Source organism: Plutella xylostella, chromosome 15, assembly GCF_932276165.1.
Source record: "Plutella xylostella chromosome 15, ilPluXylo3.1, whole genome shotgun sequence".
In the NCBI taxonomy this organism is placed as follows: Eukaryota; Metazoa; Arthropoda; class Insecta; order Lepidoptera; family Plutellidae; genus Plutella; species Plutella xylostella.
The window spans coordinates 4,185,883-4,207,408 of NC_063995.1; the positions used below are offsets into that span (position 1 = coordinate 4,185,883).

A 21,526-nucleotide genomic window follows, 5' to 3' on the forward strand; every position below is an offset into this window, starting at 1 on the left:
ATTTAACATTATTTGTTAAATCAATTTGTAACTATCAGTTGTTAGCAAGATACACCCATCAACAGTAGGTACCTACTCCTAAGTCCTCGCTAGAGTAAATGTGTAGTGCCTAAGTTTCTGCTTAATACCTAATCACCAGATTTAAATTAAAAATGAAACTTCCTGAAAGCATAAACGTTAATACTTACTTGGCTTATACGGCACCAGATAATTTAGAATCTGACAGAAAAATTAAGGGAGAAGATTTTAACTGGGACGCCAATCACCCAAAAACTTTGGTTTCATTGTGTATCGAAAAGTTGAGTGAGGATTGGAAAGGTAAGTACAATTTTGATATAAGTACCAAAGTTTTTCATTCAATATAATTTTCATTAATTACTACAATAGGTATTTTAAATTATTTTAGGCTCACCGAATTTACAAGAATTAATTTCAAAAGACCGTGAATTTTTCTTACAAACTTTGAACACAGAAGTGCCTTTGCAAATATTAGTGGATAATATTTCTAGCGACATATTTTGGAAGAGGTGTTATAAATCAAAATGGCTCGATTCACCAGTTGTAAATGATGAAAAAAAGTGGATAAATGTTTTCATGGGACGATACTACGCCGAATACTTAGAAAATTTAAATCCACGCCAATATGACCCGGAAAAGGTATGATCTTGATATTGTATACCTACATAATATTTTATGTTATAGTCAAAGAACTATATGGAGTGTAACTATCTGTATATCCGGTATGAATAGTCTATCCTAGGGTTAACCGCGGCTTAGCGTGTTTTGAAACTATACAATGCCAGAACGCAGAGGTTGGGACTGCTCGCGTATATTTTCAAGTTAAAACGGTGCCATGATTAACTTGAAAGTATACAAGGCCATTACGCACTAATCGCGTATATTTTCAAGTTAGTTGGGCCAAAATTATGGCTTGAAAATATACTGCAGTAGTTACCACTGCGTACTAATCGTGTATATTTTCAAGTGCCAAGAGGCAATGCGATCACTTGAAACTATACGTGATTAGTTACCAGGTAGTTATTTTGAATTGTTGCTCTCTCTTTCTTTCATGCAAAATAGTAATAAGTCTATTGCTTTCTAAACATTGCATCATCATTCCACACTTGGCATTGTTTTCGTAACGTGTTTTTGTTTACATCGTACAGTTAAAAAGTACTTTAATTTAAATTAAACTGTAGAACTGTTGTAAATATTAAAAATGAATAAAAATTCATAAAATACAATTACGTACGGTACGGTGAATTCAAAACTTGATGAAAAATATGTCTGTAATAGGTCAACCTACTACACTCACGAGCAATGAATAAGTCCAAGAAGCAAAAAGTCAACACCAAATCACCCCAAATTTTTTAAAATATTTAATTTAGAATTTGATCAAAATTTATGTTTTTAGTTGGTTAATATTTTAATGCGCTGTTAAATATACTTTAATATTGCCGACGGTGTCATTAAGCTAGTCTTTTCCGTTCAGGAGCTATCGTCACTGGAACTTTTTCATTGAGTACGAGTAAGTGAGTGTAGTAGGTATTAATTTTATTTCATATAAATAATAAGATATTAGTATTCTTACTTGCAAGTATGATTGCTATAAATCATTTTATCAATCAAATTAGAGCTTGTTCATCTTTTTATTTATTAACATTCTATAGGTATGACAGGCAGGACAAGTAAATTGTAGTCATGTACATTTACCGAAATAGTTAAGTTAATCAGAATCAGCATGTAGGTATAAATTATATGCGACAAGTTCGCCAATAAAGCAATGTGCGTAATAGCAATGTATATTTTCAAGAACGATTCAGTAAATCCCAACTTGAAAGTATACGCGATTAGTACGCACAAATCGTGTATATTTTCAAGTAAAATATTATTTTTTTTCACTTGAAACTATACAGTGCTAGTACTCTATGGGTGCGTTCTGGCCTTGTATAGTTTCAAAACACGCCGCGGCTTACTCCAATTTCGAAAGTGCCTTGAAGTCTTGAAGTTGAATAAAAGTAAAACGTCTAAATCATACTTAATGTATTTTAGATAACAACCTTAGTCAAATTGTGTGGACCCTATATCCAGTCACTACATATCCGGAGCTTAATCCCTTCTGATTTACCAATGCAAAGAATCGTCTCTCCTGAAATGGCTGATTTGGTTACTAGCCAAAATTCGAATGACAAAAAGGTTCAACCGAAGTTGAATGAACCAATATCAAGAGGTATGCCTAACTAAATAAAAAAGACGAAGGTATTATTTTTACTGTTTAATTCACATAAACAAAGGACCTACATTAATATATTTCCAACAGACCACATATCACTGAATGCAGCTTTGGGAAGCTTGAATAATCTTTCTGAACTACATATAACATATCAACTAAGAAAAATTGGGGTAAATTATAGGAGAGATCAATTTCAATTTACCAACAATGATTCTAAAAATCTTGCTCGAGGTCTGGAAAAGATAAGCAGTTTAAAGATATTAAGGTAAGTTTCATGTAATTAAGTGCCTACCTACAAAAAATATTTGATGACTGTCAACTAATTCAGATTTTACGAATAATAAGTATATAATTATATTACAGAATCACTAGGACAGATATGACATGTCAGCGTGTAAAATATATCCTAAGAGGGTTAAGTGATAGTCAGAAATTGGAAACATTAGACTTCAGACATTGCAAAATCGGAGATGAAGGGATGGCATCCATAGGAAAGTTTATTTCAAAACACGAAAATTTACGTCATCTATTAATATGTGATAATTTATTTGGTAAGTAAGCCATCAAACATCTGCGAATGTTCGATTGTAAATGTTCTTATTATGGTGGCTGTACTGAAATATAAATTTTTTTTTTTTTTTGGTATAACGGTTGTGTAGATATTGAGAGAAATTAATAACTGAACTACTTCATTATCAATGTGCAGAAAAACTAAACCACTTACACATCCATACTTTTACGGTACATACATAGGTACTTATAATTTTAATTTGCTCTGTGATTTTGTTATATTTTCAGGTCCTACAGGAGCAGAAAGTATTTCTCATGCTCTGACTCATTCTAGCTGTGGTATACGTAGCTTGGACTTGAGATTGAATACCAAACTCGGTTCTGAGGGTATTGCATACATAGCTGTGGCGTTAGCAAGAGGGTGCAATCTGACATCGTTTGTATACATTTTTTATTTATTTAAATGTGTTCCCAGCCGCAAATATATCTTATGTAAGTTAGGTAGGTATATCGTATAAATATAATATAGCCAATATTTATAAAATAGGTATGATCAATTTTTACAGCTTGAATATTTCTGGTTGTGGTATCAAATCAACGCCTTTAGTAAAAGTGTGGTCAGCGACTAGTGCTGAAAACCCTCCGACGTGTGGAGATTTATTGGCTAGATCTATAGGTCTCGCCAAAACTCCACTCAGATCTTTGGACATCAGTGTAAATGATATTGGATCTGTATGTATTTTTTATGATAACATTTATTGAAATGAAATCACCATGTTTTTATTATTAGGTATCTATATTTTTTTCTAGCCTAGTGACAATGCCATAGCAAATGCTATTTGTCTTAGCTATTTAGTTGATGTTAACCTAAAAAGATCGGGAATGAGTTCTCTGGCTATGGCTATAGCTGAGTCAGCAGCTTCAGCGCAAAGACTTCGACGGGAAGCGGAAAAAGGAATAAGATTCCGTAGAAGTGCTGGAAGACTGGTTCACGCTCAAAGAGTAGCGAAAGGAATGAATATTAGTATGTATTGTCCTCAACCTCAACTATAATTATGATAACTCAAGCTACCCTACCACCATCTATAAAATGTACCTACCAATAATTTTAATTTCAGTTTTAAACTCAACGTCTTCAAATCTGTCAAATATGTGACAATGAATTATAGAATCAATCAACTATAGTTACATTTCACAGGAGGGATTTCTGAATTATGAATCACTCATGTACATATGAGCATGTATGATGGTATAAATAATACCAGAAATATATATACAAAATTCCTCTAACTTCTTTATATCACCATCATAATAATGCATCCATAGATTATGTTTTGTGTATTATTACTAATTTGATTAATATTTTTACTACCACAGATACAGATCCTGTTCTCCTGGCTCAGCAGCTATCAGCTAGACCGTCCATTGTGTCCGTTACATCAGAAGATGGGATTTACTGTTTGCAAACTCAGCCATTACCATCTGATTTCGGATTTGTGCCTTCATTAAAAGTACGTGATAAAAATGAAAACACTACAATATAACCTATTATGCAGTCATTGATTACATTATTTATTTTAATATTTCTAAAATACTATGCCCAATGTTTGACAGAGCCCGTTGCCTTCTTCTCGTGATTCCTCAATCACTGGTCCGCCAACTTCTAGAAGATCAAGCCATCATGTTATTTTGGATCCTGTTATGGTATAGTGATATTATATTCCTATGGTAAATAATATACTTACGTTTAAATTTAAACGACACAACAAATAATGATTTCGTTATATTTCAGGAAATACGTCGAAGTGCCTTAGTACGCAGAGGTTCGGACGGGTCACTTCTGCAGTCTCGTGGCACTAATACCCAAAGACATATCAAAATATTTGTTTCTGATAGCAATACCGATTCAGATTAAGTAAATTAAAACATACCTTTACCTATTCTAGAATACCTAATTATTTTATTTATTCACTTTGACACCGAAAAATTATATAGTTAGTTTATATATATATTTTTGGTCAGTGTGTCATTTACATAATAAATGCCTACCATTTAGTAGAAAGATTCTTTAATTTTTTATTTCAATAAATAAGCATTGAAAAATTTGATCACTGTTCTGTTTTATTTTCTCATGTCCAGCTGTAGGATATCGAAAACAAACAATTTTACCACAAAACAAGGAGTCTTCCAAATACTAGCAACATTAACCATAGAGAAAATGCGCTTACTTTTTTATTTGAATGTACGTCAGTCAGTCTGCGATTCAGCCAGTTTGATGACAGTTGTTTCGGTCAGCCATGTTTATTTCTACGGAATGTGTATGAAATGGTGGTAGTGAAAATATCCAAAAAATTGTGCCAATAATTAATTACCAAAGCATTGTGCTTGTGGAGTTTCAATGTGTTTATTGTGTTAGTGAGATTTACATACGGCCGCAAAAATGAATTGGGGGACAGAGCTTTGGGTGAGTAAGCCTATGTTGCTACAACTACAGTTTCTTGCTGCATTGCAATGTTTGTTCGTGGTCATTATTAAAGGCACCACTACCTTAGTTAAAATTAAACTATTAACATCGTAACAGGCAAGCTAGTGTTGATTAACATATACTTTGGGATAAAACTGGTAATGTCTGGTGTTTGATGTAGGTATTCCAAGTAGGTAACATGTCATAGTCCCCAATTCTGCAGTTAATGTTTATAGTCATCAGCACACATTTCTATGATCAAAGTCAGCTTTAACATTTTAGAATCTGCGGAGAATAACCGGCTACAAAGAAAGCTTTAACATTGTTTACTGCTATCTACATACAACATTGTTTCATACCTACATGAAATTTATTTTACCTTCAACCAACCGTCAATACACATGCATTACTAGAATAAGCACCTTCCTTAGTAGTAGCACTTTGTTCACAAACATATTTATCCAGCTAATATCTTCTGGTTTCACAATTAACAATGTGAAGCTAAGTATAACTTACAAGTGTGTATTGGCCACAGATTACATGAGGTTGTAGAATATGTGTTGCTACGTTACTGGCTTCTATGTATTTCTATCGGATTCATTTGGCAGCAATGTTTGACACAACATATATATAATTATAGTAACCAATGCCTCATGTTGTTCCACTCGACAGCCACATACGGGAACTTACCCCCTACCGGAATAGCAGAATAGAATAGAATACATGCACATGATGCCCATTGCCAATTTGTTACTTAAGTATGACATGCAGAGCTGTGTTTGGCTGTGGTTGTGTTAGAGATTTACTTTAATGAGAAACCAGTGCCGTGTTAATGTTTCAACATCTGGGAAATGTTAACATCAGTAAGAAAGTAAGGCCATATTTTGAATCCATGTAAAGATAGATATATACATTAACTCCTTTTAGTCCTTGTAGAAGAATATGGCCAAGATATTCCAGCTCCCACTATGTATGTACCACAGTCACATACTGTTTAAACATGTATTATTACATTATAACAAGCTTATTTCATTGTATAAATATTACTTCCATTTTAGCCTTAAGCACTTGCAAATGTTTTAGCTCATTATCATTGTAGGGTGTCCATTGTTTCACGATCACAAATTAGGCTGAAAAGTGATAGGTAAACTAATGCAACACAGCTTGATCTCATCATTAGCTTCTGTTTCAAAGTCTCACTTTGATGACATTGCATACAAACTGCACTGCACTTAGTTTTTGTTAATTTTCCTCGTTGCTGTTTACTTAGTTACTCGTAAAATTAATAATTGCAATTTAGTATTTTTCAACTTAAGTAGGTATAGGTAATTTGGTGTTTTATTGTGTCATCAAACTCATTCAATTCTTACTAGACCATCATGAGTATTTTTGTACTTTGTATTAAGTATACACAATTTACATTGAAACACCAACTTCTTTTCAGTAAATAGGTAAAGTAATTATTCAATGCCGATAAATTATATTTAGTTAAGTACGAACATCCTGTATGGACTAATGAGGGTTTTGGTGCAAGTTTCGTTGTTGCCGCGTCCTTGCCGGCTCAGCGTTATAGATATCTCGGTGATAAGATGTATGGCCTTTTGTGTTGCCCCAGTCCGAAGATCGAATGTCCGATACACTGAACATCACCGGAACTCTCGTTTTGCACAATAGTCCTACACTGCTTTACATATTTATGGTATTTAAGGCTGTCACTAAAGCTGGAAGAAAATCAGAATCTGTCAAATCTAGTGAGGGGGGGTTGAGGTATGCGGGGCGTTCTACGGACAATGACATGAAATTTTAACATAGTACTCGAAAACATAAAAGTGAAGACATGCCACTTTGTTAAAAATATACTATGATGATGATGATGAAATCCTCTTATCCCTCATCAGGGACATAGGGCTCGAAGAAAGGATTTCCACTTCTCCCGATCCTGCGCGGCCGCTTCCAGGTCGTCCCAGCCGAGACCAGTTGATGCAGCCTCCTTTTCAACTGACCGCCTCCAGGTGGTACGGGGGCGGCCCGGCCTTCTCTTCCCCTTCGCTTGCCATTTCAACCCTTGTTTGGACAGGTGATTGTCTGGTCTCCGCAGCACATGCCCAATCCAGCGCCATTTCCTGAGTAGGATCTCCTTGTCAATGGGTGTCTGGTCAGTCATCTCCCACAGTCTTGCGTTAGATATGGTTCGTGGCCAGTAGATCCCCAGTATGCGCCTCAGACATTTGTTCACGAACACCTGAAGTCTACTGGTTACTTCATTCTTAACGAGCCATGTCTCGCACCCGTACAGGAGGACTGACTTGACATTGGAGTTAAAAACTCTGATCTTGGTACGCCGAGTGATGATGCGAGACGTCCAAACAGGCTTCAGTTGCGCATATGCAGCTCGGGCTTTGTTGATGCGTGCTTCTACATCCGCCTCCGCTCCGCCCAGTGGGTCCACGACGCTCCCCAGGTAGGTAAAACGCTGCACTTGTTCGACAACGTCGCCGTTCACATATATGTACTAAAAATATACTAAGTAAGTAATATTGTTTTGTGATACGAAAATATTTATTTTTATTTGAAAGTATTTTTAATATTTAATAATTAATTATATATAAAGTCGTACCCGTGCCGATATTTATACAGGTTGTTGCAAAAAGGGTTTAATACTATGCCGAAACCTACGTGTGCAGCATGTTATTGATGTTATTTCTAAGCCAGGAAATGAAATCAGAATGTAAAAAAATCGCGAAAATATTATCAGAGTTTAATAGTTCAGGGTGTTGTATTAAACTCTGCCCCCGTGTAATAAAAAAAGTATAGTTAGCCGAAAGGGCGTTACTCAGGCGTCACTCTGAAAAACTTTTATCCTACGTAATTTTTTATATTCATGAAAAAAACGCTTCTTCATATAATTTTTTTTTGGTCACGTGACCTTTTAGTTAGACGACCTGTTTTTTTTTGGTGTTTCAAAAGCAGAACAGTAGTTTGCAGAACTCTGCATATACAGGGTGTCACAAAAGGTTACGTAGCTGGCAAAGGGATATGGTGAGGTCACCAGAAAAATAATAACATGTAAGTACCCCCGCAAGGGAGTACATTAGTACAAGGCGAGAGTGTGTATTTTTTTTTTAAGTACTTATGTGTATTTGGGATATGATAGAAATAATATTTTTGTTTCTTAAAAACCAAAAAATTTACACCTTGCTGCGCTCTTTTGCTTACTGTAAGTACACCTACAAATATTGCTGTATTAAAAAAAACGGTTTTGTTATAACGATTATAAAAAAAAAGTTATTTTCATGTCAAGGAGTCATTTACCTAATTACGATTTCACTCAACAGCAGGTGAACTGAAAAAATAAGTTCTAGTTCTATCATCACTTTAGATCGCAAACATTGTAACTCCACTTTTCTCGGCGAAAAGTACTCTTTGGTGTCAATAGAAACGTTTTTTACCATTTGTTTTCCTCTAAACCCCAAACCGTGATTTTTAAACAAGAAAACTTAGTAATTATACCCTTTATTCTCATATACAACGTGCGATGTAGGCGAACGTGAACGAAAACTATGCAATAAGCCTTTGTTTTTATTACTACTTTAGTAAATTACAAAAACATACTCAACAATGTTAATTTTTTTTTGCAATGTTATGTTGTTAAATTAAGATCTAATATTTTATTAACATGAAGTTACTTTCAACTTTTTTTTGCATCTATGCGTCGAATCACAGCATGACGGCTGCTGCAGCTTCCTGCTGTCCTGTCCTCCAACCAATCCCACCAGTACTGCAGGTTGCGTCGAATACGAGCCATTCTCTTCGACTTGACAAGACAGGTGCTCCCGGAAGGATCATAGATCGCACGGAACCCGTACCGTATAGAGGCAACGGACTCCTTTGCAACAGCCCCCCAGATTCGGAAGTAGCCCATGCACTGCATGGCGAGCACAGCTGCAGCAATTTTTTCGTAATGAATCATTGGGATGTCATCCCTGAAGGAGGCTCTCAGCCTACCTCACGACCTGTGTGACATTAGAAAAATGCACTGTGCTAACGCCGTTTGCGAGCTTGATTTGCAGGACCGCGTTGTATGCCAAGTTCCACAGCAGAGGGGTCCAAGACCTACCGCTGTGGAACTCCGCAACTGAACTTCTTCAGTGAAAACAAACCCTCTCTTTTCGCATCCTTAATGTACTTGTTAGACACGTATGACCTCTGTCAATTTTCTGCAGATAAGAAGACAAGTGATGGTATACAAGAGCCGCCCTAAAGGTTCGCCCTCTAGGGGATAGAGTTGAACGCGGTTACTATTTTTAAGCAAACAGCCAGCGCAACAACTCGCCCGTGGTTCTTATCCTGCTCCGACAGTGAACGAACGCAAAGTATTGTACCCACTATTCGAATCCGCATTTCGGATGCCAAACTGACTGTCCGAAAGGTCGAAACCGTACCACCACAGAGGTATGACTCGTTCGAAGAGCTTATCAGGCTCTTACAGCAATCAGATGTGTCGGTACACTGAAAGATAATCTACAGGCCTGCTTTATTTATTTAGGAGCACTAATGGCCTCCTTTCAGTCATTGAGTCACTGGCACTCAGGCTGCGGTTGAACAGGAAGATAGACTGTCTAAACAAATCATTTTTAGGCTAGTTAAAAAAAACTTTAGGTGGGTAGTATGCCAACTAGAACTACAAATAAAACAGTATTTTTGTCTCCTCTAAAATTTGGTCACGAGGAGTTACGATGATTACGATCTAAGGTGACGCTGACGATATTTTATACAAGGTATTGAAAAAAGGGTATAAAGCTTAGCCAAAAGTGGATTTAGGTGCCATTCTGATCCACTTTTCTTCTACAATTTTGAAAATTCACGTAACAAAACCTTTTACATAGAAACTTATTCGATCACGTGACTTTTTACTATAGAGACCGAATTTATTTTTCGAGAATTTCCAAAACTTGAAGAATAAAAGTTGTTCAGAATAACCCCTGAGTCAAACCCTTTCGGCACAGTATACCCTTTTTGCAACATCCTGTATAGGTAATATCAGGTTTATAAAAGACCTGGGCCTGTAGAGTGAGACTCGGCATGGGGAGTCATAATTTATAGATCTTTTAGGTTGCAGTGGCGAATGGGCACTGGTAGCCCTGCCCTTTTCTATAACTATAACTATAGGTAATTTTATGGCAATTTAAAAATGGTATAACATTTATCTATTTGAAAAAATCATTAAAAATATACATCACCTATCACCCTAATTTAAAAAAAAAATTCAGCCCTTACTTTAAACTTATAACACCCCTCTATTTCCTTCAGGGGTTAAAAAACCTGTGTATTTAATATTTTCTTATGAGTTTTTTTTTTAAAACTAAGCTCTTACATAGTTGTACATAATAATATGCGGTATTTTATTCCACTTGTAACGCATAAAATTCATAGCTACAGTAAACATTTCATTTTTTTCATGGCGAGATACAGTCGCACTTAACCGCTTTTTTGCAAAGCTTGTTAAATAGATTTAAAAAATTATGTAAATTTTAGATCTTCAATTTTTAAAAATACTTACTTATTTTTAACAACCTGTAGTGTACAGACTACCACATCTTAAAATATATATATTTTTAATTAACTACGGTTTTTGGTTTCAAATAAAACAAATTATGAACTTACTTTTCAACACCCTGTATATTGTGTAGCTTACCTACCATACACAACCGTTAAAATAAAATAAATTACCCCTCAGAATATAAACAGGCTCGCGCTTTGGCATACTGCATTGACCGTATAGTCCTTATTCGGAGAATCTAATAAGTGTCATTATGTGCAATGTTTACCTTTATCTATGCATCTGTAACTCTATAGTAAAAAATGTAAACAAATCGAAAAGGCGAAATGTTTTCTAAGAATTTTCGGCTTTTCTGCATCTAAAATGATTAGAAAATTAACTTTCCATAGCAAATGCATATGTATTATAATACTTGTAGTCATAATTTGTTGATTTAATCAGTTTTTGTGAAATATTTGATAAAAAATAAAATGGCGTGGGTATCGCTCCTAACAGGCCGCCACCAGGGCGACGACTGAAGAAATCTGAAATCTGTCACGGTGTCATCATTTTTAAACCGGAATTTATTAGTTTTTTGCAAAAAAAGTTGACTTCTGGTCCATTAAATCCAACTCTTTAAGGTAACTTTGTTAAGAATTTAATTACCTACACATACATATAAGATTCCATGAAAATGGGCCCTCTGATTTCGAGGGTTTTTTCATAATAAGTCAAAAAATGGCAAAAGACATGGTGTGTTTGCAATTTTTTTTAACATACTTATTATAATCCTGCACCAATTTATAAGCAACTAACATGTTCAGTATACCCTCTGCTACAAAATATATTTTTATCAATGTGATAGAAGCCACCGTTTTTCCAATCTAATCAAGTATATCAAGCCGACTTTAGCATTTTAGCTTTAGGGATCCCCTTAAACAAAGAACGGAACAAGTCCGCATTATACTCTAGAAGCCCTATAGTCAATCTAGTGGAAAATCCTAACGGTTTAGTTCCAAGAAATTTACGAATATTTAGTTATTTACGTACATGAGCAATGTACATATTTTGAAGTTTAGTGAAAGTCATACGTGGATGCTCATGCCCATTCTTCTCCGTTGGCTCAATGACGTGAGCAATACTCTAACACAGTTTGTAACAACTACGTGAAAACTCACTGGCTAACTTGTAATAGCTCATTGTTCTGGCAAGTTTTACCTCAGCAAACCTTTTGGATATTAAGAGTGTTATACAGCTAATTGGGTATGTTCATCGTCATACGCTACATTGCGTGCATCGCCTCGAGAGACACTTTGTCGCCTGAGATTGGATGATTTATGAATATCACTTTCATTTCACGTGACTCACGTCTCATTATCGGCTTATAATGTGTCTACACTACACTGCATCGATCAGAAAAAAACTAGATAAAGTAAAAGTTTCTTATGTGGCTGGTAAAAGCGGTCAACGGCCTGCACGTACTGATTATGGCCGCAGCATACGCTGCAGTGTCCACTTGAGAGAGTGGGCAGCGGCGGCGGCGCAAGGCCGGTGGCGACCCGCATTCCGCACTCCAGCTAGTTGTGAAACGAGCCCATTTGTTACTAACTACCTGCACCTGATGTCGAATCAATACTACACTCCATTTCCCTGCACTTAAACACTCTCCGCACATATCAGTTGTATCATGTGAGCATTGAAACTCGTAGGCAGACAAGGCACAGTTTGACTGTGTCGCGATAGCCGCTAATTGCTTTAGTGCTCAAATAAACATTCCAGCACATCGTCTTGGCAATGATAACAGTTTTACGAAGCATAAAAGAAAGAAGGTTATGTGGTTGTATTTACTCAATTTGAATTATTGAGCGTGGCTCGCTGTGCCCCTGAACTAGTTGCTAATAGTTTCGTAACAAGTCCGCCAGCTGAAAGCAAGAACATAAGCCAAGAACAAAACAACAATAATTCAAACACTCAGGCGATTTCCCTCACCTCAAGGACTAAGAGAATCTGTTGTATAAACAAAGTCAGCACTTCATTTAGTAGGCAAGGTAGTAGTAATCTTAGATACAGTAGTAGACTAATGTTCGATAGCTCCCGAAAATCATACAAGCAAACTATTATCGAAACTTTTAAAAGCCGTAAATTTTATTACCCTTTACCTGGTTAACTATTCAAGTGGATTTCACAATCGTGATCCAATCAATTGGAATATCTCTGAACATCATATAAAAATGACCTTTGACTGTAAAAACTGGAGACCTTCCAAATTATAGGTGATTAACGTTCACTCGCTCGCTCGACGCGAACCCGAACGCATCTAACCCCAGTGCGCGCGCGCAAATTATTCGCAATCATGGTTAAGTGTTACAAGTGCACCAAAACAGTCACCAAAAAAGCCCAGGAGTGCAGTGTGGAAAGTGCAGTAAGTGGATACATGGTGTTTGTGCATCCATTACCGCGGAACAACTGAGCGCGCTCGTGGCTACTGACTCGGTGGACTGGAAATGTCGCAACTGTACGGGAGGTGTCAAACCTAAACGCCTCTCCTGCATCCTACCTGACGCGGAAGAAGATGATAATACGGATAACGAATCCTTATCTAATATGGCGCAAAGCAAAGTAACGCAAAAGATACTCCAGGACATACGGCGAGAGGTCAGAGAAATAATCACTTCGGAGCTGCAGTCTACCCTACAATTCTACTCGGATAAAATTGACGAGTATGAAGAGAAAATTGCAGTATACGAATCCACCATAAAAGTGGTGGAAGATCAGTGCCAGGACCTGAAAAATACTGTAAAAAATGCAATGCTCAAATATGATACACTGGAACAAAAAATTAATGCTATGGAGCAACAACAAATGTCAAATATCATTGAAATATGCGGTGTCAAGGAAACTATAGATGAAGACCCCCTTGACATATCAAGTAAAATCTGCTCCAAGCTGCAACAGAATCCTAAAAGTATAATAAAAGCTTACAGGAAGGCTGGAAGAAAAAACAGGGCCGCCGCCGCCGACAACGAACCCTCCCCCCCAATAGTTGTTGCTATGCAGGATGGAAGCCGTGACAAGTGGCTCGAGGCTGCCCGGACGATCCAGCTCAACAGCAAAGACATAGGAAGTGAAGACACCGTCAAGATATACATTCGCGAAGCCCTGACTCCCAGCTCAGCCTTTCTTTTATGGAAAGCAAAAAAAGAACTGAAAGAGACCAGCTTGTGTAAGTTTATTTGGTTTAAAAATGGCCAAATATTGGCAAAAAAAGAAGAAAAGGAAAAAACCAACATCATCCGATCAATCAGCGATATCGAAAGGTTGAAATCGAGCTTTGCCAAGTAAGTCTACACTCTATTAATTATATAATAACATGCCTTAATTATTTACTACATAAATGGATGATATTATCGACAAATCTATGCAAGAACTAAGCCATAACTCATGGGATGATTTTGTGCGAGACATAAAAATAATACGAGGCAAAAACCAATTAACAACATTAAGTGTAAACATCAGATCACTTATCAAAAACTTTGCACAACTTGAACTGATAGTGACAAATAGCAGCAGCATCGTTCACATTGTCGTGATAACAGAGGCGAACATCACTGACATAACTAAGCCGTTATTCCAACTTCAAGACTACGAAATGCACTCCGAATTGCGCAATGCAAGAAAAGGAGGCGGCGTCATAGTGTACGTGCATAAAAGTGTGTCATTTACAAGGTTCAAATCAAGTAACCTAAGTTATGAGTGTATTTTTGGGGAAATTAAAACCTCTTTTAATTATAAGATCGGATTATGTGCAATTTATAGACCTCCAGAGAGGAATAAAGATATTTTTCTTAAAGAAATAAAACGATTGATCTCAAGATACCCGGTAAAACAAAACTGTGTAATTTTAGGCGATATCAACATAGATCTTAAGATGTCAAACTCTCATGTACAACAGTACCTAAACTTAATGTACGAATCAGGCTTTGAGTGCGGCATTACTCAGTATACGCGAGTCGAAAAAAAAGGTAACACAATTACAAGGTCGTGTATAGACCATATTTTCTTACGCAATATAAACCTTAATAACACCAAAACATCCGTTATCCAAAATGCACTGGCTGATCACTACATTACTGGTTTATCTATTGTTACTAATAATCACTGGACACAAAAACACAACAATTATAAATTAATAACTCAACAAGACAATGATAAAATACAAAATGAGCTATCTAAAATAGACTGGAATGCGGGCTTAGACCATGCAAACCCAAACGATATCTTAAACTTCATCATAGAAAAAATTTCAGACGTTTATAATAACTGCAAAAAGTTAGTTAAAATTAAAACAGGGAAAAGACATCAATGTGTGTGGTTGACAAATAAAATAACTTATATGTGTGCTCAAAGGCAAAATCTCTTTCAAATATGGAAGGATGATGAAAGTAACTTAAAAAATAGACTATTATACAATATTTACAGAAATAAAACAAACAAATATATAAACAACGTTAAAAACCACTATTATAAGAAAGAAATAAGTAAAAATTTTAAGAACCCCAAAAAACAATGGGAAATCATAAATAAATTAAGCGGCAAATTAACTAAATCCATCGATGAAATAATCATTAATTCATTTAATAATATAGATATAACAAGTCTGGTAAACAATTTTGCTATAGAATTTCAAAATAATGTCAAAAAAATCTGCACATACTGTGACAAACCATTATTAAACGCCGATTGTTACAATTTGCAACCAAATATAACAATGAGGCTAAAAAAAGCGAACAACGACATTATCTCCTCCATAATAAAGCATATGAACGATAAAAAAAGTCCCGGTATCGACGGAATTAGAATGAAAGATTTAAAGTCCATAAATACACAAATAACACCCCTAATAACACATCTAATAAACTCTTGTATCGCATCTTCCTTATTTCCTGACAAATTAAAAATAGGTTGTATACGACCTGTATACAAAAAAGGGGCTAAGAACGAAATAAATAACTACAGACCAATAACAATACTACCCTGCATAGATAAAATAATAGAGAGGTACCTTGGCAACGAATTAAATAATTTTATTTCCGCAAACCAAATTATTAACAATAAACAATTCGGCTTCCAGAAACAAAAAAACACCTCACAACTTCTTTCTCAATTTACCAATGAAATAAACAAGCACATGAACGATCGACGTCATGTGCTTGCTGTCTTCATTGACTTCAGCAAAGCCTTTGAAACGCTAAATTATACCACCCTTTTTTCAAAACTACAGCAAAATGGCATACAGGGACCCTTCCTAGAATTGTTAAAAAACTATCATACGAACAGGTTCACCGCGGTCAACATAAACGGTGCCTTCAGCCAGAAGATCCGTACCGAAGAGGGTGTGGCTCAAGGATCAATAACCGGTCCTACTGAATATCTTCTTTATGTGAACGACATGTCCAAAATATTTACTGAGGCCTCTGTTTATCAATTTGCCGACGATACCTGTCTAATTACTGCACACAAAGATATTTCCATAGCTCAAAAACAACTCCAGCACAACTACAACCAATTATGCAAATGGGCACATGACGTAGGCCTAATCATTAACGCACAAAAAACGAAATTATTGCACATCCACTCACCACACTTGCACACAACAGTTACACCTTCCATTACATCTCACTCACACCAATGTCTTCATTCATCTAACAACATAATTTGTAACTGTAATAAACTAGAATTAGTTAAGCAACATACATACTTAGGCCTTATCATAGATAATCATTTTAATTGGAAACCCCACATCGAACATATATGTAAGAAACTTAGGGCAATAATGTCTCGCTTGCATATCCTAAAATTTAAATTACCTTTCAATATACTAAGGATGTTGTACTTATCACTAGCAGACTCCATCATAAATTATTGCTTAAGTAGCTACGGCCGCACATTCAAAACAAGCATAAATAAAATTTATGATTTGCAACTTAGACTTTTAAAGACCATAGTACCACTTAAGATAAAACAAAAATACAACCAGGATGAAAAAGGCTTGTTTCACTATTGTCAGATATTAACTGTATACGATAAAATTGATTTATCTATTGTGTGTGAGGAACATAGTCATATAGATTCATTAGTTGTAAAAAATAGACCAAAAAATCTGCGCACTTTGTCCCATTTGCCAACCTATGTTACTCCACGCTTTAATAATACATACGGACAACGGACCTGGGAGTACATGCTTCCTAGTATTTTAAATAAGATACCAAAGACAACTGTAAATAGTTTAGTAAATAACATGTTCAAAAGAAAAGTTATCTTAAAATCCTTTTACTTTGCCCGTTACGTTGTGTAATTTTTATGTTATTGCAATATATGAACTGAGTATACGTAGACATAGCTAAAGATAGTGAACATTGCATAGTATGGTATTTTTGTTTTTTGTTATTGTATTTATTATGTACTTACCGTCGAGTGCTTCAGCGATCTCACCATGTCGCACTTAAATCTGTTGGTTTCAGCGCATGGTTATGTATAATATTATGTAATGATTTATATATATTAAATAAACAAAGTTAAAAAAAAAAAAACGTATTTAAAAATTACTTCTGATTTTTTATCGTGCTATAAATTTTGCCAAAGATTATAGTTATGTTATGATGTGTAGAATTATAATAATTTTAAGTAACTGTAAAGTATATTAATGTTTATGTTATTACAATGGTTTGTCTTCATTAAGCATAGGCGTTCCTCTTGTCCTAAAAAGTAGGTTCTTATCTTGATGTACTTCTAAAGCCAGTTTAGTTATTGACCATTTATTGAATACTTCACGTAGGTGCTTAATAATCGGAAGAAGATTCAAATAGCATTAAAAATATCAACCGCACTCATAGAATTGTAGTCGCTACAATGAGATACACAATTTATGACTGACCCAAAGACAGTAAATTCGTTTCGTTCGGATTAACACACCTCTTACAAAACCTTTGTAAGTTCTATAAAGGGTGGTATATTTTACTGGGCTCTAACAAAACTTAACGACCTTGCGTTAAACTAAACTTGGGTTTATCCCGTGCAACGTCGATTTATTATTATAGTTAATTCGAAGAAACCCAAAATTAGCAAGTTTTAAAAGTAATAAATAGTTTTGTCTACTCTGTAAGGATTTGTTTCCAAGAATTGAAAGTTAACAATAATTCGTAACGTGGTGGATGACTAAGGAATACATGCTTGCAACTTGCAAGTCTCATGACTGTGTTACTATAAATATATATTTGTATCTAATAAGCATATTTATTTGTTAATGAACATATTTAAGAGTATCTATCTTATTTGAATGGCATCAGTATAAATCTTGCCTTATCCACAGTACCTATACTTTACTACTTACAAAAACGTTATTATTGAGTAAGGGAAGTTTCTTCCAGACAAGCTTATAATGTGGAATCGGAGGCAAAAGTTTGATAGAGGGAGCAAATAATAATACACATTTTATATGTACCAGTCTGTTAATCATTCTGTAGTATCGGGATTATAGCAGGTTAGGTAGGTACCTACTCAATATTCGCACATGTTCTGAATATTTTGTCTATAGATGCCAAATTCGAATCCTTCTAACAAAACAAAAGTATACAGAAATAACTTCATAAAAAAATATGTAACTTCAATGAGGTCGTGGTTTCGGCGGGCTAGTCGAGATGATATAAAAACGAACCCGGCCTATTATGGACTATCCGAGAACTCGGGCCGGTGATCTCATACTCATACCTTTGAAATCAGAAAAATCTTGCGCAAGTTTGTTGTTTACTAAGCTAACTGGTAATAATTTAGGGATTCTACTCCTGGATTGGTCCAGAAGAAGAGATAAATGATTGGTTGCAGCAAAATAATTACATCGAATTTTATATTTGCGCCAATTCAAAATAACCGTTAAAAAGGGACGCAGTTAATTGGATATTTAGTTATTGCTTAGTAACGGCTTACGCACATTTAAAACAACGGCTTCGACAAGGTAGGGCCACTCGTAGCTTAATTGGACTAGGCGTGACCTTTACTCAGCCCAGACACCTGCATCAATGCTGGTTCACACTCGCGCCACTTTGACCAAGGAGTTTGGCAAACTCCAACTGTATGCAGCGTTTGTTGGCGCAAGGGAGCGCGCGCCTCGTTTAGCAAGCGGCAAGTCGGCTCGCAGACTCCAACAGAAACCGGTCAGACCAGATATCTCGAGCCCCTACCACACCCACGAGCTGAGCGATAAGAGGAGCGGATATCGTACACTTCTAGGAATCATATTACTGAGAGTAAGGCTGAATAAAAAAGTTGTGAATTATAGAGGTCTTGTATTGTTGATCCTGTCGGTCATGGTAATAATAATTTATTGATAAACATAAATGTAGAGCAATTTCCACTAACGCGAATCTGGACAACAATACAACAAACACGCGGCTAAGTATTCGCTCGTTTCATCCTACGCTCACTGCCGCGTTCGCCTCTTAGCAATGTTTGATTTGTATCAGTATTAGCCATGCATTATACAAAAAACACTCACACACACATATGGGTTTGAAAAAACATAGCTTTAAACGTAAATCTTCTCAGGTATGCGATTAACAACAGTCGACGATTCGTCCTTAACTTAAGAATGTCAGAGACCCCTACGGCTGGCTCTACATTCTGATTGAGATTGTGTAACGTATGGGCGGTGGAACATGACACTTCCTCAGCTATTGTCATCATCGAGCAGCGGCCGTGGTGTAATCGCTCGTGGTGAAAGTGAACCCGGACGATGTTAGCTGCAGTTCGGCTACGGGGGAGGTGGGTCATCCCACGGCTGCGAGACATCGTTAGGTTATTGGAAATGTCACGAGTCACGCCATCTTGTTTTTGTTTTGGTGAATGTGTAATTTAGAATACTATATTTTGTATACATTGCTTAATAGAGTTTAAAAAGTAAAGAATGAATAATAAGCCTTACGCTACAGGTGAACGAGCTACCTATAGTGGTATGGTAGTTTTACCTGGCCAAAGTATCCTAAATTCCAAGGGCGCGAACCTGCCACAACAAAAGAAAAACACAAATCACGAAAACGCACTTAATACTCGCGTACCTTCGTATGTATAGCTGGGGGCATGCTCTGACCTAACAAGTATGAAGTCTCGAAATACAAGCCATCGCAAGATCGCAACCCCTAAAGCAATGCTATAGAGTTGTGGTTTGCGTGAGACTATCCGAATGTTGGCTGCGCCGTTCGTAGGCCCCCGTGTGTGGAGCCGATCGCGCAATTATCCGACGCCGATGTTGCAATTAGATGGTGGATCGGCGGCCGCTGCCATTTAGCCGGCCCGGCCGTGTGTTCCCTTGTGTACATTCTCACGCATTCGTAAACAGTAAACACCGCTCGCAGTCTTCAAACGTGATGGTTCTGCCATCAAACAGGTTATGGTGTCGTCAGTTGAAATGTCACCGATCGGTGTAAGAAGTCCTGTGTTTGATAAACTGATGCGCTGATAAAAGAATAAGTTTCATTATTTTTGTAATCTCGCTAATCTAAGCTGATCGTTCTGTATTTGCTTGGCCATTAAATGACAACTATCATGAGAATTTCATTTGAAAATAAATTTAAATTTCAAGTGAGTTAAAATAATCTGTGTCTAGCAGCCTATACGACATATTTCCTTTTTGGCATCCTACTCATATTAAATTTAAATCTACTTTTTAATTATAATTCTATTTCAATAAGTACTAATAAAGTGTATAGAAATAAATCTGATTGACGAAAGCGCTTCAACTGACCGTCGATGCTCTTGTATTCGTTTTAATAAGCGTAATACCAACCACAGTCAAAGGTACGAACTATATGTAATTGTTTGAAATTAATTACGTAGTGTATCACGGATCACGGATAATAACAACGTAGACATTCGAACATCAATCATGAAATATTTTCAACAGTCACGTCCACTCACTTGCAGACAATTCTTTGGAGTTGTAATTACGGAAATATTTTTTTTATCTGTCCATTGCACAGTTAATTGATCTTTGTTCTAAGAGTTGTGAGAAAGTTTATAAAGCGACATGGTTTTCTCCTAATTTACCGGCAGTTATCAAATTAGCTAACATGAAACAAAAGGGTGAAAATCAACATAACAATGGTATGTGGCTAGCGAGGCTGCTAGAAGGCCTACATAATACCAGTTTTGTTACTCGCTGACCAAATATTTGAATGAAATTTCATGTTTTTTAAATATAATTTATGCAAAATAAAGATAACTGCCATGCCGAAGAATTATAAATCATTATTGTTTCTTGAAATATGCCCAAAAAGGTCGCACAAAGCTAAGTCAGCACATCACCTATGATTTGGGTTCTTCTTTCTAAATAACCGTAATAGTTTAATTCGATGATTTAATACAATAAAATGCTAATGCAAGGTCATCGTCTCTTATGTTGCACAATCAGAGCAAATTAAACATCTAAATGACAAAATTTATGTGTTATCTCTTAGAAAGTTACGTCCACTCGATACGATTAGGAATAAATCGCGTTATTTATTCGAAACTTTCATCTATTAATTTGTTTTAAGTTATGTTAATTGTGAAGAAAAGCCTACTGGCGTTATGTCACAACGGCTTGTATCCACAGTTGTTGGCTGGCACATTGTGGTGGCCGTGTTTGAGGTAACGGCACCGTCCATTAGTAATATTAGTATATTGTCAGTAAAGTGACGCATGCGCAGGTCTGTAGACAACCGTTACTGCACCGGCGGGCTGCAGGGGA

General features: G+C 36.1%; 2 protein-coding genes across 3 annotated transcripts in view; both read left to right on the forward strand.

Moving 5' to 3' along the window:
- The first annotated feature begins 8 nt into the window (after positions 1-8).
- On the forward strand, positions 9-4,774 carry LOC119691276 (protein NLRC3). The gene is made up of 11 exons (XM_038108462.2): positions 9-318; positions 407-657; positions 2,053-2,230; positions 2,321-2,498; positions 2,597-2,784; positions 3,032-3,179; positions 3,310-3,475; positions 3,554-3,767; positions 4,121-4,254; positions 4,358-4,447; positions 4,536-4,774. The coding sequence occupies exons 1-11, from the start codon at positions 153-155 to the stop codon at positions 4,656-4,658; spliced, it is 1,836 nt and encodes a 611-aa protein (XP_037964390.2). The 5' UTR covers positions 9-152; the 3' UTR covers positions 4,659-4,774.
- A 207-nt stretch (positions 4,775-4,981) lies between these two features.
- Positions 4,982-21,526, forward strand: part of LOC105381886 (formin-binding protein 1-like) — a 53,829-nt gene continuing 37,284 nt past the window's right edge. The window contains exon 1 of one of the 2 annotated variants that reach the window (XM_048626112.1): positions 4,982-5,207. In XM_048626112.1, coding sequence (XP_048482069.1) covers positions 5,184-5,207 — 24 coding nt within the window. In that variant the 5' untranslated portion in view covers positions 4,982-5,183. The remainder of the gene's footprint in view (positions 5,208-21,526) is intronic. The other variant, XM_048626113.1, reaches the window with a different exon arrangement.

Coding starts and splice junctions, on each gene's coding strand:
- LOC119691276 (XM_038108462.2), top strand. CDS start 153: ATGAAACTTCCTGAAAGCATAAACGTTAATACTTACTTGGCTTATACG. Junction 2,785..3,031: donor AATATGTGATAATTTATTTG/GTAAGTAAGCCA, acceptor TTATATTTTCAG/GTCCTACAGGAGCAGAAAGT. Junction 4,448..4,535: donor TTATTTTGGATCCTGTTATG/GTATAGTGATAT, acceptor GTTATATTTCAG/GAAATACGTCGAAGTGCCTT.